This window comes from Arvicola amphibius, chromosome 7, assembly GCF_903992535.2.
Source record: "Arvicola amphibius chromosome 7, mArvAmp1.2, whole genome shotgun sequence".
NCBI classification, from domain to species: domain Eukaryota; kingdom Metazoa; phylum Chordata; class Mammalia; order Rodentia; family Cricetidae; genus Arvicola; species Arvicola amphibius.
Genome location: NC_052053.1, coordinates 46,684,504 through 46,701,704, shown reverse-complemented (window position 1 = coordinate 46,701,704; position 17,201 = coordinate 46,684,504). Strand labels below are relative to the sequence as shown.

At 43.9% G+C, this 17,201-nt stretch overlaps 1 protein-coding gene across 1 annotated transcript in view; it reads left to right on the top strand.

The window, feature by feature from the left end:
- Window positions 1-15,454, top strand: part of Gtf3c4 (general transcription factor IIIC subunit 4) — a 31,330-nt gene extending 15,876 nt beyond the window's left edge. Inside the window, exons 3-5 of the mRNA XM_038337071.1 lie at window positions 5,108-5,238; window positions 9,042-9,130; window positions 11,118-15,454. Of these exons, the coding sequence (XP_038192999.1) occupies window positions 5,108-5,238; window positions 9,042-9,130; window positions 11,118-11,182 (285 nt within the window). The 3' untranslated portion in view covers window positions 11,183-15,454. The remainder of the gene's footprint in view (window positions 1-5,107; window positions 5,239-9,041; window positions 9,131-11,117) is intronic.
- Window positions 15,455-17,201: the final 1,747 nt, after the last annotated feature.

The window sequence follows — 17,201 nt, the reverse complement described above, 5'->3', positions numbered from 1 at the left end:
CTTGGATATTTGGATGGCATGCAGATTGCCTTCCTGGAAAGATACTCTGTTAACCTATCAGTAACCTTTTGACAGATTTTGAGTATCAAATTCAATAGTATGAATTCTTTCAGATAATTTCTCACCTTTGACATGGATTGGATTTTGTCTGACAAATTAATGTCATACTTTTAAGTGGTATTAATTTTTTCAGCTAACTTTTGATTTTCAGTGGCATAAATCCTGTCAGCTAGCTGTTCATTACTAGGTACTTCTAAAAGCGCCTCATTCTTGGCTCTATTATCAAACCATTTGTTAAGGATACAATATGAAAAACAGAGCTAATTCCCAATATATCAAATAAATAGATGCATTAGAAAAACCATCTAAGCCTTGCAGAATACCATCTATGGTATAAGCAAAAAGGTTATTAAATTCTTGGGTGGTGATATTGTCTGCCATCATATAACTTTCAAATTTATTAATTTATCAAATGAACTTATCTGCACTATGAGATTTCAGTAAATTGTGGTAGGTGTAATCTTTATTGGAGGGCTGGAGAGATGGCTCAGCGGTTAAGAGCACTGACTGCTCTTCTAGAGGACCCGGGTTCAATATCCAGCACCCATATGGCAGCTTACAACTGTCTGTAACTCCAGGATCCAGCACCCTCACACAGATATACATATAGGCTAAAACACCAATAAAATAAATAATTATTTTATGGGCTGAAGAGATGGCTCAGTGGTTAAGAGCATTGCCTGCTCTTCCAAAGGTCCTGAGTTCAATCCCCGGCAACTACATGGTGGCTCATAACCGTCTGTAATGAGGTCAGGTGCCCTCTTCTGGCCTGCAGACGTAAACACATATAGAATATTTTATACATAATAAATAAATATTTTAAAAAATAATCTTTATTGGCCAGCAGGTGTCATGGTTGAAGGCGCTTGGCTGAGAGACGTGACCTGCTCAGTTCTGCGTTGGCACTTGTATAAATACTGACAAATATGCTTGACAGATTAAGAGCAATTAAATTTGGTTCCCTACATGGAGTTTCTTGGTGGTCAGACTATCAAGGAACCCAGAGTTCAGGAGCCGGGAACACAAACCAGAAGCTGCGCAAGTTGTCACGCATCAGAGACCATTGCAGGGGCAGGGAGCAGGAAAGCATTGCAAGCCCAGGAAATTGCCAAGTTGCTATGCAGAGGGCCTGTTTGAAGTGGGGTTTTGTCAAAAAAAAAAAAAAAAAACAACTTTTTAGGTGAAATTTAAGTTGGCAGGCAGGCAGGAGTGGGACACCTTCAGCTGGGACCTTTTGAGCTGGCCCCGGTAGGCGTGGAGTCGAGATCCACGTGGGCACCAGATGTAGACGATTACAGTGAAGTAGTCCCACACTAGCTCAGTATGGAGTATAATAAAGGGTTCTTTATTTAGGGGTAGATTCTCAGATAAGCAGTCCTCTGCACAAGCAGGAAACAGGAACCAAATCCAGCAGCCAAGAGAGAACCAAGCAAGCTTTATGTCTACATTTATAGTACAAGAGACCACGCCCAAGTGTGCTGGTATCTTAACAGCTATTGGCCGAAGGAGTTCCCACAGTAGTGCACAGTCACAGTCGTGGAGATGCCCACCTGTGTTCTCTCCGTCATATTTCTAAGTGTTCATTGTGGGTATTTGTTTTCTACTTAAAAGACTTGAGGCCGGGCGGTGGTGGCGCACGCCTTTAATCCCAGCACTCGGGAGGCAGAGGCAGGCGGATCTCTGTGAGTTCGAGGCCAGCCTGGTCTACAAGAGCTAGTTCCAGGACAGGCTCTAAAAAAGCTGCAGAGAAACCCTGTCTCGAAAAACCAAAAAAAAAAAAAAAAGACTTGAGGTTGGCTATGGTAAAGAAAACAATTGTTTGCTTGTTTGCTTTATTTTATTTTATTTTGAGGCAGGGTTTCTCTGTGTAACAGCCCTGGCTGTTCTGGAGCTCACTTTGTAGACCAGGCTGGCCTTGAATTCATGGAGATTCACCTGTTTCTGCCTAGCAAGTCCTGGGATTAAAGGCATGTGCCACCACTGCCCAGCTAAGAAAACAATTGTTAAGTTTAGTTTATTTTCTTTAAACCAAACTATTACCATTTATTTTGGTACTGAAACAATGGGATAGTTCTGCAGTGTATCCCACAGACTTCATGTTCCCGAGAGAATGTGACAGCTACAAGCAAAGGAATATGGTAGGATGTGCTCCTAAGTAAGGTGCCATGTGCAGGTTATCATCCTGTGGGTTCTAGGGTTCTTGCAGAAAAGGAACTGTTCCCTAGCCTCCCAGGGCTGGTCAGGAGAACACCATTAGAGCTGTGGAATCCTAGAGTTCCCCACCAAGGAACAGGCTGCACACTGAAAGGATAAATCACAAGTCTTTTCCTTTCACTCTGGATATTGACACTTGCTGCCTAAAGTTTCATGGAAAAGGAGAAGTCTAGATATCTTTGTCCCTGCTGTCATTCACAGTGCATTTGTCCACCCCTGAAACTGCTGCAAGACAATTGCAGTGATCCTAAACACAGTACTGGTCATGTACATGACTTTTCTTTTTTAAAAAGTCAACATTTAAACCGTTTTCTGTCTTTTAAATTGTGTGGAAGAGTATTCTGTTTTTCACTGTCATGGGACTGGTTAGAATTACTATAAATAATCTATGGTATGCTAACAAAAGCATTTATGGAAGGTAATCACATTCATTCTTTAGTATTCTTATTTAGATGAGCCATGCTTGCAGAGAGCCATGTCTAACATGGTTATGTGTTTCTGGTTAACCCAGTATGAAAACAATGGAGATTATACCCTGCTTTGCTGTAGTATCTTGAGTTCTGATTAAAGAATAACTTTTGTAGTCTAAGAATCCAGATCTGCGTCACACAAAGACTTTTCAGCCTATAGTATTGATTTTACTGTAGTTTTAGATGTTCTGTGACTATTGGGAATGTGGCATGATGTATTTCTCAACCTGTTTTTCATTCCCAAGTACTCCATTCTCCCCTCTCCTAGCTCCTGCCCAAGACTTGTTAATAGTTAATACCACAGACATTGTGTACTTGTTTTTTATCTTGTAAGTATATCTGTGCTTTATACATAAAGGAGATTAAGAATTTTTTTATCCCTCCCCCAAAAAACAGATTTTACTTATTCCTAGAGAAGGATTATTCTAGAGAATACACAAGTCAGACTAAATAGTTGGCTTCCGTGATTGAAGCCCCAAAGAGTACGTAGAAGCAGCTCTTCCTCGGGTAGCACTTGGGCCCAGCTCTGCTTTGCTATAGAGCACTGGGCCATCTTTACTTCTGCACCACTTGGTGGGATGTTAGGCTTACCTGGAAAAGAGGAGTGAGGATGTCTGTCCTTGACGTGAAGAATTTTGAAAACCAAAATACAACACTAAAGGTAATTTAAATTTGTAAATTAAGCCTGGTGTGGTGGCTTATGCTTCAATATTCAGGAGGTAGAGGATCTCTATGAGTTGGAGGCTAGCCTGGTCTACATGAATTCCAGGAAAGCCAGAACTACATAGTGGGACCCTGTCTCAAAGAAAACAAACAAACAAACAAAAAAAAAAAAAAACCAGAAAATCAAACAAATAGCAAAACAGAAAAAAAAAAAAAAAACCACACACAAAAAATTGTAAGTTATATTCAGAAGAGCTGATATGGCTACCTCAGATTAGCAATTAAGATACCCTTTGAGATTTGGGTGACGTATTTAACCCAAAAAAGTACAAAATATTGTAGACTACCAGAAGAAGTAAAGCATAAATACATCCAGACCTAGGAAAGACACAAGTTATTTGTAAAAGAAGGGGTTTAAAAGTGTTGTTATATCCCATACCTCTGCGGCAATGTGTGTGTGTTTTCCAACAAAATAATAAAAAAAATGTGTGTTTTTCAGATACTTGTGGGGGGTTTTCTGGGTTTTTATTTTTAGAACAGATATATTTTTAAAATATTTATTATGTATACAGTATTCTGTCTGCGTGTATGCCTGAAGGCCAGAAGAGGGCACCAGACCTCATTACAGATGGTTGTGAGCTACCATGTGGTTGCTGGGAATTGAACTCAGGACCTTTGGAAGAACGGGCAATGCTCTTAATCTGAGCCATCTCTCCAGCCCCGACAGGATTTCTCTGTAGCTTTGGAGACTGTTGTGGAACTAGCTCTTGTAGACCAGGCTGTCCTCAAATTTACAGAAATCTGTCTGCCTTGCCTTTTGAGTGCTGGGATTAAAGGTGTGCACTGCCTGGCCAGACAACTTTTTTTAAAGAATGTAATTTTAAACCAGGTATGGGAGCACAAGCCTGTAATCTAATACAACTACTCCAGAGACTGAGGTAGGATCAAGTTCAAGGTTGTCTGGACAGTTTACTGAGAGCCTGTCATAGAATTAAGAACTGAGACAGGTGTGGAACTCAGTGGTTGTGCTTATCTATGGTATGCAAGGTCCCACACATCCAATACCAAGGCAACGGCCACCAAAACAAAGGTACTCTCAGTAGTGCTAAGAAAACCACCTCTCCCAGCTGGGTCACTCAGGTTATCTCAGGTGCAGGAGCTACTAGATCAGTCCTCTTTGGATTTTATAAATCTGATAAAAGACTAAACATTTGTGGGCTACAAACACCTGTTGTCTTCTAGAGGACCCAGCCACTGTAGCTCCAGCTTCAAGGGATCCTCTTTGGACACCTGTACACAAGTGACACACAAATGAACAAACTCGTTTTCTAAAAAGTTGTCTTATTTCTGCAAAATTCACAATAGTCCACATTTCTTGCTTAGGGAAATTATGATTTTCCTTAAAGCACCATAAGTAAAAACTATAACTACTTCTAAAGCAATTAAAACGAGAGAGCTTGGATTTCAGGGATTTCTCCCTTGAAGTTAGGGTTCACTCTAGAGGTCAGGGTCACTTTATTTATTTTACTTTGCTGTTGACATTGGTTGAAGGTGAAGATTTTGAACTCTTTGAACAACAGGTTAGCCTGTAGAGGTACGCCTCACCTGTCTCTGACACAATCCTGTATTGTCTATGAGTACCCTTTGCTCCCAGAAACCTGTACCCACCCCTTACTCTGCCACCCATGGTGTCTTACCAGGTCCTGATTGGACATATCTCCAAGAAGATGAATAAGCAGACCTTCCCCGAGCACTGCAGTCTGTGTAAGGAGATCTTGCCATTCACGGATCGCAAGCAGGCAGTTTGTTCCAATGGGCACATCTGGCTCCGGTAAGCCCCCAAGGCTGCTCCTGTCTCAGTTTGGTGTAACCAGAATCACCATCCAGGGCTGATCTGCTTAATGGATGAACTATCTGTGCTTGCTTGGGTTGCTGTTTGCCTTGCGGTCAGGGTTAGGGTCTTAGAGATGTGTACTTTTTAGTTAGGTTTCATAATAAAAGGAGAGGGGCGTGTAACAGGCATGGGAGAGATGAGAGGGCATCGGAAAGAATAATCAGAATATATTATGTACATGTATGAAGTTGACAGACAGCAAAATCAATAAACAGTTTTTGTGATGAAAGAATCCTTCCTTTTCCTGTCCCCTTAGCCTAGCCAAAGAGGTGACCTTGGTGGGCTCTCATTTCTGTCACCCCCTTCTCCATGACATACTTTATTACCTAGTTTTCCTGCAGTCTCTGACTTCATATCCAGATGTCCGTGGATCCTGCCTCACCTCCTCAGTGCCCATCCTAGGCCTATCCTTCCAGTCGTCATCCACCATTCCTAAGCCTTCTCTTACTTGGTTTGTGGCTGCGTCAGTTCAGACTTGCAAGTTAACTTCCTTGCCTACCTGGCATCCTTATTTAGATGTTGCCTTGGCACTTCACAAAGAATCCAGCCCCTTCATCATTTCTGCCTCTAGAGCCCTGGCCCAGACACCATCCTTTTCATGCATAGGATGGTAGCTGTCTTCCACCTGCTGCTTCCATACTCGAACCCTCAGTTTGTTCTCTGCAGTTGTGGCCATGATAGTCAATCTTTACCAGCTCTTGTCACATCAGTACTCAGTACTCTCCACTAGGACTAGGGATTTGGGTCCCTGATAGAGCATACCTCTAGCATTTATAAGGCAAAGCCAACAAAAGCTCTCCAGGAGCTGACCATTTCTGAATTGAAAAGCTAAAACTAGGTAATTTGCAGACTTTTCACAACCTGTTCTTGCCTCTTGAATCTCTCTTCCTTGCTCTGAGCTCAGCTCCCAGATTTCTCCATCCAGGAGAACAGGCCACCTTGCTCAGGTCCATATGGCACCCCTCCCACTTGAGAATGTCTGCAGGGACACAGTAGAGTCCTAATGCTTCTCAGCTGAGGCGTCTCGCTTCAGCTCTTTCTCTCCCTCCCTCCTTCCTGCTCCCCACTCCCTGACACACACACTCCCGTCTAGTCCTGTGTATCCCTATGCTTTGCTGTTTTTCTCCTTATAACCACATTTCATTCTTTCTTTTTTAATAAGGATGGGGTCTCACTGTAGCCCAAGTTGGCCTTGAACTCGAGCTCTGCCTCCTGAGTGCTGGGATCAAACACCTGCATCCCCACAGCGGGCTCTTTTATATCTTTGCCTAGTTACCCTTCCTTTGGACTAGGCAGTCCTCTGAGCACAGAGAAGACTAAAGCAGTGTTTGCTAATACTCAGCAGAAATGTTAGATTCATTTAACTACAACAGGACTATGATACACATACCATTTATCCATTCATTCATTTTCTTTCTTGTTGTGTGTGTTTTATTGACAGATGTCACTGTGTTATGAGGCTGGTCTCAAACTTAATGATCCTCCTGCCTCAACCTCACAGGCATGTGCCATTGTGCCCAGGATTTTGCTCCCTTTTTTTTAAATTAATTAATTTATTTATTTAGCTTTTCAAGATAGGGTTTCTCTGTGTAGCCCTGACTATCCTAGAACTTACTCTGTAAGCTAGGCAGCCATTGACCTTAGAGATCCCCCTGCGTCTGCCTCCCAAGTGCTGGGATTAAAGGTGTGCACCACCCCATTGACCTTAGAGATCCACCTGCGTCTGCCTCCCAAGTGCTGGGATTAAAGGTGTGCGCCACCACCACCCAACCAGAGTTCTATTCATAATGGAAGTAGAGTCGGAGCCTTCAAGCATGTGTGTACTCTGATACCTTCTCTTATTGACATGTTTTTTTCCTCGTTTGACTGTTTGGGCATCTTTTTCCTTGAAGGGAAAGAGTAGTTAAAATCTAATATTGGGGGCTGGAGAGATGGCTCAGAGGTTAAGAACACTGGCTGATCTTCTGGAGGTCCTGAGTTCAATTCCCAGCAACCACATGGTGGCTCAAACCATCTGTAGTGAGATCTGGTGCTCTCTTCTGGCCTGCAGGCATACAAGGAGGCTGAACACTGTGTACATAATAAATGAATAAATCTTTAAAAATATCTAATATTGGATAAATTTTAGGCTTGTAATCAAACTCACATTTGTTGAGCACTGTTAGCATGCCAGACAAATTGGGACAGATGCACATCCCCTAAGTAACCATGTCCCCACAGTGACCACACCCAGGGAAGTCCCGTGAGGACCTCCATTCTGTAGATAGGCTGTTATTGGGGCACGGGGATAGTAAGAAGAACTTACCTGAAGTTAGTGAGCTCAGAGCCACACTGTCCACTGCCTGCTCATGCTTCCCACATTTGTGGGTTGTTTCAAGGAAGTTGTTTTCCATTTTTCTGATTAAGGTTAGCCCCAAAATACATTGATGTAATTTCCCTCTGGTGAACTCTTTTTTTTTTTTTTTTTTTTTTTTTTGCTGTATACCTAAGTCCCAAGGTCACCTTTGGAGTCCCTTTCCCTGGCCTTCTGTTTTCTACTCCTTAGTTTGCTTGGAAACTGCTTCCTCGCTGTGGGCAGTGGTAAGAACACTGGAGAGGCAGAGGCAGGCAAATCTCTGTGAGTTCAAGGCCAGCCTGGTCTGCAAGGGCTAGTTCCAGAACAACTAGGACTTTAACAGAGAGAAAGTTTGTCTTGGAAAAAAAATGATAGAAAGGGAAGAAAAGAAAAACACTGCTACCTCTCATTTTCCTCCAGAGCCCAGTTACACTCTTCCATCTTATGCCCTTTTGCCTTCTGGTAGGTGCTCAGTGAATGCTGCTATTGGACAGAATTGAATTGAGACCTCTGGGCGTTTACTAGTTTGTTAGTTTATTTTCTTTTTAATGCCATTAATTTCATCTTTAATGCATAAAGAGGTACGCATGTGTTGTGTGTGATGTTTGTACCAGACAAGAACATGGAGTGTCCTCTATCACACTCCACTTTATTCTTTTGACACAAAGTCTCTTTTGGAACTAGACCTCACATTTTTCTGCCAGGCTGGCAACGAGTAAACCCCAGTGATTCTCCTGTCTCTGCTCTGCTCTGTACTAGGCTACAGATGCAAGCGGGAACACAACTGGCTTATTACTTTGGTGCTGGAATCTGAACTCAGGCTGACCTCATGCTTACATAGCAAGCACTCTTACCCTGACAGCCATCTTTCCAGCTCCAGTTCCTCAAGGTGCCCCTAGACCAGTGGTTCTCAACCTTCCTAATGCTGTGAACCTTTAATACAGTTCCTCATGTTGTGGTGACATAAAATTATTTTCATTGCTATTTCATAACTTCAATTTTCTACTGTTGTGGATTGTAATGTAAATAACTGTTTTTCAGTGATCTTAGGTGACAGCTGTCAAAGGGCTGTTGAACACTCCCTGGGTCACAGCCCACAGCTTGAAAACTGCTGACCTAAGGGCTCTTAGAGATGGTCCATATACTTTATCTTAAAACCTAATGAGTGGCTTTGCGTATGATATGTGAGTGTTTACATATCAAGAATACAGTTAGGGAGAACCAGACTGAACTCTTTCCTAGTACTTTTGTGACTTCCTGCATAGAGACTTTGGTCACTTCAGAGCATGGTGGCAGCAGAGATGGAGGCATTGCCCTGATAACTGTGGGAGTTTCCCTCAGCACCTGCTGCTTTCTGGTGCTGTTGGGCCCACGGAGCATCCTCTGACTGGACTCTGTCTTTCAGGTGCTTTCTAACCTACCAGTCCTGCCAGAGCTTGATATACCGACGGTGTTTGCTTCATGACAGCATTGCCCGGCACCCTACTCCAGAAGGTAGGTGCTGACTTAGCTTTGGGTGGGGTGGAGTCAGGTTCCACATCACATAAATGTCCTTCTGGTAGGACATTCCACAGACTCATTCTTCTCTCTGCAGTTACTATAAAGCCAGAACCAGTTAACAAATGGTCCCAGGAACTCACAATGCATGTGTGTGCTGTATGTCAGCTGATGGTGGAATAGGGAGCTGTTTTTGATCTACTTCTGCAACAAGGTCTTCAGTCCAGTGGGAGGGCCTGACTCAAGGGAGTATGTAGGGGTTATATTTGAGCAGCCACTCTGCAGATGATGCTCTTACACAAACTGTTGTTGTTGCTGGTGCAGTATTGCTCTTTTAGAAGCCATTGACGGCTAGTTCCTGGTTGATCTGTGTGCTCTTTCACGTATTTCTGTTTCTGAGAGTGCTAGCTAGAAAATAAGATTTTAGAGCTGAGCAGTGGTGGCGCACACCTTTAATCCCAGCACTTGGGAAGCAGAGGCAGGTGGATCTCTGTGAACTTGAGCCTGGTCTACAGAGTGAGTTCCAGGAGAGCCAGGGCCACACAGAGAAACTTGGTCTTGGGGGGGAAAAAAGAAAGATGGGTGCAAACAAGAGATGAGGTGTCTAGTAGTCACAGAATGCCAGTTGTTAGTGTGAGCTTCACTAACCCTACACTCCAACCAAATGAACCAGTAAGACAGGCTTGTAGAGTCAAACATGCTTTGATGAACAGAAAACAAGATTACCTAAAACTTAATCAGTACTTATTTTTGCTAATTCTCTCAAAGTTGCATGTTGGCAGCCTGGATTCTTTTCCTTTTTAAAAAAAAATTAATTTATTTATTATGTATATAGTGTTTTGGGCACCAGATCTCATTATAGATGGTTGTGAGCCATCATGTAGTTGCTGGGAACTGAACTCAGGGCCTCTGGAAGAGCAGTCAGTTCTCTTAACCTCTGAGCCATCTCTCCAGCCCAGCAGCTTAGATTCTATATCTGCTTTTAGTTGACCAAAATTCTTCATCTGAGTCTGTACCTTGCTCTTAGTTTAAAATATTTGGAGAGTTCTTAAGCGGTTACTACAGTTGACTTGATGTTTTGGCAAGGTGGGAGTTTAAAACCAAGAGTCCCAACCCTTGACTCTGGTTCTGAGTAGAAGTGGAGTAGAGCAGAGATCTCAGGCCAGCAGTGCTCTGCTGTCACTGCTTGTCTACTTTCTGCTCTGGCGGCATTTCTGAAAAGTTGGTATTACTGCTCCTTTACAAAAGCATACTATTCACAATTTACAAACTGGGCATAATAACTTGTAGCTATAATCCCAGCACCAGGGAGGCTAGGGCAGGAGGATCAAGTAAGTGGCTAGCCTGGACTATGTAGTTAAGATCCTGTCTCAAAAACAAAATATAACATGTGAATATAGTCCTTGGTTAACTTGAACACTGTGGCTTTTTTTGTTTTGTTTTGTTTTGTTTTGTTTTTCGAGGCAGGGTTTCTCTGTAGTTTCTAGAGCCTGTCCTGGAACTAGCTCTCGTAGACCAGGCTGGCCTCGAACTCAGAGATCCGCCTGCCTCTGCCTCCCGAGTGCTGGGATTAAAGGCGTGCGCCACCACCGCCCGGCCAACACTGTGGCTTTTTTGTTTGTTAGGGGATATATTTGGTTGGTTGGTTGGTTGGTTGGTTGGTTTTTTTGAGACCGTGTCTCTCTATATGTATTCCTGGCTGTCCTGAAACTTGTTATATAAACCAGACTGGACCTCAGATTCATAAACATCGTCCTTTCTGCCTCCTGAGTGCTGGGATTAAAGGTGTGCACCACCGTGCCTTGCACAGGTGGCTTCCTGTAGCGCTCCCTCATTGCCCTGGCCTTCATCTCATCCCAGGTCCAGTTTTGGGAGTCACACATTTGTCCTTGAGCCTCTTAGCCATGCAGTACAGTATATGCACATTCAATCCTGCCACCTTTTCTGAGGCTGACCCTTGTGTCCTACTGGCTTTCCTTTGCAGATCCTGACTGGATTAAGAGGTTGCTGCAGAGCCCTTGCCCTTTCTGTGATTCCCCTGTCTTCTGAGTGTTCGTGAGGAGGACAGAGGAACATGGACATGGCTGTAGAAAGTGCCCTGGAGCCTGAGGAGCAGGTGTGCTGGAGGACCTGGTGCAGGGCGGTGGAGAGACTCTTCTGACTGGAAGCAGGGAGGTCTTCTTGAGCTCATTTCGCCAGCATAAACACTATCTTCAGGAACTGAAGTCACCTTTTAAATGACTAAATGTAGAGAGTTTGAATCATTTTGAGGTGAACATTAGCCACCCTCAGCTCCTCACCCAATGAGGACAACTTACTTTTCAAGTGTCTTGCCTAAAGCAGTTGAGCAAAGCCTTCTGCTCCTTGAGACATAATGGGCTCTACCAGAGAATCTGAGGAACTCGCTGTGACTTAGATTTTGCTTTGCTCTGGAACTGCCTGTGGCTCCAAAGGACTCAAATTGTTTGGTACGTTACTCCCTGTGCCAATACATCTTAAAGTGTCTAAAGCTGTGTGTGGCTGGTGTTTGCTCAGCAGATTCTTTTGCCCATTGACTTGTTTCCATACACATGGAAGACATTTTCCTAAAACTATATTTTTGAAGCCAAGAAATAAAATCAATCTTGATGTATCAAATGATCCAGGTGACTTAGAAGTTAATAATTGTCATTTATTTTTATCTCCTGTGTCATCAGATTTCCTGACCCAGCTCGTTAGTATGTCAGAAGAGATTGAGTACCCCTTTCCTAATCACAGCCCCACATTATCCCCAACTGTGTAACCTAGATATTGGTACATAAAGGGGAAGTATTTTATTCTTTTAGTATTAAATTGAAGCTTCAGTATTTTTAACATTGACTGAGTCAGACGTCTTACTGAGTATCTGGGGAGAAAGTGGGCCTGCGGATTTCTGGAGAGAGGTGGCAGCGTGGAGTTGGAGGTCCTGGGGCTCTGCTGCAAGCACATGAAGCTCAAGTGGACAAATCTGGGGATTTCTCTCCTGCCAAAGGGCCTTAATATTTGAAATAACAGGTATTGTTCTGTGGGCGTACAGAGGAGACACGCACACTTGTTTGACTGCTAGCTCTTCACCAGACCTGAAAGCATTCTGGAACCATAATCTTTGGTTTTTTAAAGTACGTTTCCTGGGATTGGTGCTAATGAACTGGATTTAGTACACACATTTTGAAATTTTACATGTATTTGGAAAGTAGGGTGGAAAGTATACAACATGAAATGCTTTGCTCCTTCATGATCCTTTCTTGCTTTTATTTTAACATACTTTCTCGCTTTGATTTTATATCCGTAGTGAAAGACATTCTGTCCTCACTTCAGAAATTCTTGGTACTTGGGTACCACAGTGAGAGACGAGACCACATGCCATCCTGCCATCGAAAAAGTAGCTCCACACTGGGGACAGACCCTAAGACCAGCATCTATTCAGACCAGAGGGGCAGCAAAGAAAGAGCCCTGACTGACCCAATTCAGACTATACATGGCTGCAGCACAGCCTACAACTGTCACTCTTCATGGAGACATGGCAGGAGTGGAGATGGTATTGATGATTGTCTCCACTCTGTCAACTATGCATGCCGAGTTTTCTTTCTCTTGCTCTTTGGGATCAAACTCCCTAGGTGTTTTCACAGGGGAATTTGGTTATTAACCATTTAAAACTGGGAGTGATACCAGGGTCTTGTAGTTGCCTCTTCCAGTTTGAACTTGCCTGTGCTACGAGGTGGAGTTGAGGTAGCTGTTTTAGCATGGGAGGAAGAATAGCCATAGAATTGCTGCCCTGCATTTAGAAGGCTGAATTGTTTAAAGCAGTTGCTCAGTTTTGAGAAATTTTAACAATTAGGAGTGATGAAAATTTTAAGGTCTGTGCTTGTGTCCAGGAAGATGGCAACTGGAACACAAGCTCAGTAAAGGACTTAGCCCAGCAGCATTCTTACCACAGCCAAGTGTCTCCACAGCTAGTAGGGATGCTTCCCTCCCAACTCCCACCACACACTGATGTTAATCTTCAGAGCAGGGTGAACAAGAGAATTTGGGATTGATGGCAGCGTCCTGCATAGGGCACTTCTGAATTCTTCTCTAAGGGTTGGTATATAGGACCCTGGAGGGTTGATGGAGGGGCCTTGGGAGACTGAGAGTGACACCAGAGTCTGGTAGTTGCCTCTTCCAGCTTTAACTTGCCAGTGCTATGTGGTGTTGCAGCTATGGTAGCTGTTTTAGCATGGGGAGAATACTAGCCATCGATTGCTGCCATGCATTTAGAAGGCTGAAGCAGACTCTACATTGACCACACAAGCTGCAACACTGCTATGTATCAGGTCTTCTCTGCCTGGGCTTATTTGTTTCTGTCATTGTAGGTATGTAGTAGCTTGTTCTAGTTGGTGTTCATGCTGAAGTCTTGATATGTTCACCCCTAGACTTGAAACTGTCTTTACCAGAAGCTGTCATGAACACCATCAAAGTCTGTGGTCAGATGTAGCACATTCCTGCTTGTTCCTCTAGGCTCTAGCAAGTTTTTAAGAACATCTATATAGAAGGCTAGACCTAGCAACAAGCTTAGCAAGTTAATTGGATTGGGAAAGTTTTGTTTCTGTTTGTTTTGTTCTGTTTTTGAGACAGGGTCTCACTATGCAATAGTCCTGGCTGTCCTGGGACTTCTTTGTAGACTAGGCTGGCCTTGAACTCAAAGATCTGCCTGCCCCTGCCTCTTATATTGGGAAAGTTTAATCATTTGCTTGGCTATAATAGTATCAGATAAGGTGCAGATGGTAGAACACAGCCCTGGTCTGGGAGCCCTGCACCCCTGGGTTTACTGAGTAGCTGCAGTTCCTGAAATGGACTAGATTTGAGTTCTGGTCATCCCCTTCTTGCTTTACCTTCCTCAGGAAGCAGCACTAGGATGCTTTTATAGTGATAAAATTTCTAAAGTCTAAGCCATGTTGTAATTCTTCCTAGAGGAAACATTGGGGATCTCGTGATCAAAGAGCTGACTTTGGGCTCTTTGCCACCACAGTGTTGCTGTCTGTCCTGAGCTGAATGGAGTACACTCCAAGTCAGCATGGACACCCCTCCCCCAACAGTTAATCAGAGACTAAAAGCTCTTTCATTTAGACTTCAGTAGTCACAGGTAGGCTTTGGCAGCCACTCATGGTATGTCCTGGTAGAGAGCAACCTTGCCTTCCCCTTGGGTTGGATTGAAGGACGACCCTGCAGGGTCTAGCGAAGTGGATTGTCTGGCTTTAGTTACTGTGGAGCATCAGTGCCCCCACACACTTTAGACTGTGCCTCACACTCTCTGTTACTAGACCCTCAACTGTTCTCTCTTGAAGCTGAGAAGTTCTTAAAGTAAAATCTGCTTTGTGTCTGTGTAGCCTTGCTTCTAGCTGCCTACAGATACAGCATCTCTGCCCGAGTAGCAGGCTGAAGGCAGTGTTCATGGGTTTTATTCCTCAAAGTCATGTTTATATTGAGGGGAGAGACGCTGATGCAGTCAGGGTTCTAGTCATGAGTTTAGTTAGAGCCAGATGTTCACCAGCAAGGCCTAACTATTCCTTCATGGTAATTGAGCTGAGCAGAGAAGGAGGGGGATGCATCCCAATCACTCTGTAGGCTCTCAAGCAAAAATGGGGTTCTGGGTTGAACAGATCACACCTCGGAGTTCTGAATCTCCTGTTTGTTTTTAAGATTAAAAGTTCCTTATCTCAAGGCTGAGGGTGTAGCTCAGTAGATGGAGCACTCAGGAGGCCTCAAGTTCCATCCTCAGCACTGGGGGAGAGGAAGGGCTGTTTACTGTTTATATCACTGTCGTGAAGTTCTGTTGTTTCATAAAGAAAAATATTCTAAAGTAGATTGGGTGAGGAATGATGGCACACACCTATTGTTCTAAGCACTCAGGAAGCTGAGGCAGGAGGATCAAGTTAAAGACCAGCCAGAGCTGTATGGAAAGAACCTGCCTCAGAAAACTAACACTGGCCAGATTGTGCAGCAGAAGAGCTGGTAGTGAGGGCATTGCAACGTTTCCAGCCCAGGTCTACATTTGGCTGGTGGGATAGGTGAGTGCCCATGTTCTCATTGCCTCTCTGTATGGTACTAATATAAAACCAAGTGTCCATGCACTGTTTCCCAAGCCTTCATTTCACATTTGTATTGATAGGACATGGGTGTGAGCATCACACTTGATCAAACAGATGTCTGTTGTGCTTAGTGGTTGTACCCTCTGTTTACCCAATGCTTGTGCTAAAGTTTGTGCTTGGCTTTGGATTGTATGTTTACACCTGACTTTTTAATAAAGAGAAAATTCTACGGTTATTCAAAAGGCGTTTTTTTTTTTTTTAATTCTTACTGTTTAAGCAATTGTAACATTCAAGATTTCAGCTAAAGAATGATAACATGTTGCTTGGAATAACTGCCAACCCAGACAAGCCCGCTACTTGTCCCCCCAGTGTGTGTAGTGGTGTATTAGCCTGTATGCTCCCCCAGGCCCGGGTCTGTCTCAGCTACTGGAGCTGGAGAGCTGGTGAGTGGGGCTCCCCCTCCTTCACTGTCCCTCATGGTCAGCTCCACAGGGCCACTAAGACAGGAGAAGGCAAGGTTCTTCCCTGGCTCTGAAGTTTACAAGACTATGCTACTTCTTATCCCTGTTTCTGATTTCATATCTAAGGTGAAGATCACAGTGCCCAGGAAAAGTCTGACACTGGGAAGATGAAGAAAAAGTGGAAATTTGGGGATGCTCCTTGTCAGTATCCAACCCCACTGTTAGTTTGGGAAGCTCATGTGCGTATCCAGTCCTAATGACAGCTCTGGTATGCCCTGCTAGGTAGCTGGCAGGCCACTTAGGCAGCAAATGAAAGCCCTCTTTAGTGTGTTCTGCTTTGGAAGCCTGAAAGCCCTAATGATGCTGTGGAGTGCTGCGTGTCTCAGCAGCTGTGCAGTCAGAAACAGCCTCATACTGAGTTCTGTATGCAGAGCCACTGCTAGCCTCTCTGCCACTCTGTTACTTACATGACAAGTATTTGTATATTGTGTGTCTGTTTTCTGGAGTTCACATGGTTTACAGCAAAGCTGGGATACCTCATCACCTCTGTCAGGGACTTGGTGTCCATTCAGCCCTAGAGGTACTATCCTAGAGGCTGGAGCGATGGCTCAGTGGGTGAGAGCACTAGGTGTTCTTCCAGAGGACCCAGGTTCGGTTCCCAGCACCCACATGGCAGCTCACAACTGTCTAACTCCAGTTCCAGGGGATCCTACACTTTCACATCAACACACATAAAGTTAATTTAAAAAAAAAAAAGGCTGCTATCCTAGGCTGCTTTCTGTTGGAATAAACACCATGACCAAAGCAACCTGGAGAGGAAAGGGTGTGTTTTAGCTTTCAGGTATAGGTTATAGTCCATCATCAAAGGAAGCAAGAGTTTAAAGCAGAAACCCACTGCTTACTGGCTTATTCAGCTGTGTTTCCTACAACCCAGGCTCCCCAGCCTGTGGATGATACCGCCCACGGTGGTCTGGACCCTCCTACAGCAATTAGCAATCAAGAACGAGCTCAACAGACATAGCTATTAAACCAATCCAACAGAAGCAACTTCTTTTTATTTCTTTTTTTTTTTTTTTTCTGAGACAAGGGTTTCTCTGTGAAGCCTTAGCTGTCTTGAAACTTGCTCTATAGGTCAGACTGGTCTCAAACTCAAAGATTCCCCTGCCTCTGCTTCCCAAGTGCTAGGGTTAAAGGCGTGCGCTACCACCACCTGGTAGAAGCAACTTTTCAATTGAGATGCCTTCTTCCCAGATGTGTCAAGTTGACAACCATGATTAGCCACCACAATAGCTAATTCCAGGAGAAACTTCAGGGATGTAAGGGAAGTGAATTCATTTACCAATAGGTTACAGCATCGATGCTTTTTGAAGAAGGTGTGGTGCTGAGAGGATTGAACCACTCAGAGACTCACACATGTCTGGCCAGCAACCACCCAGCTGTAACATCCCATGCCCCAGATCCCAGGTTTTTATAAATTTACTATGTGCATATGATTGGAGAGGGGGATGTAGAACCAAAGGA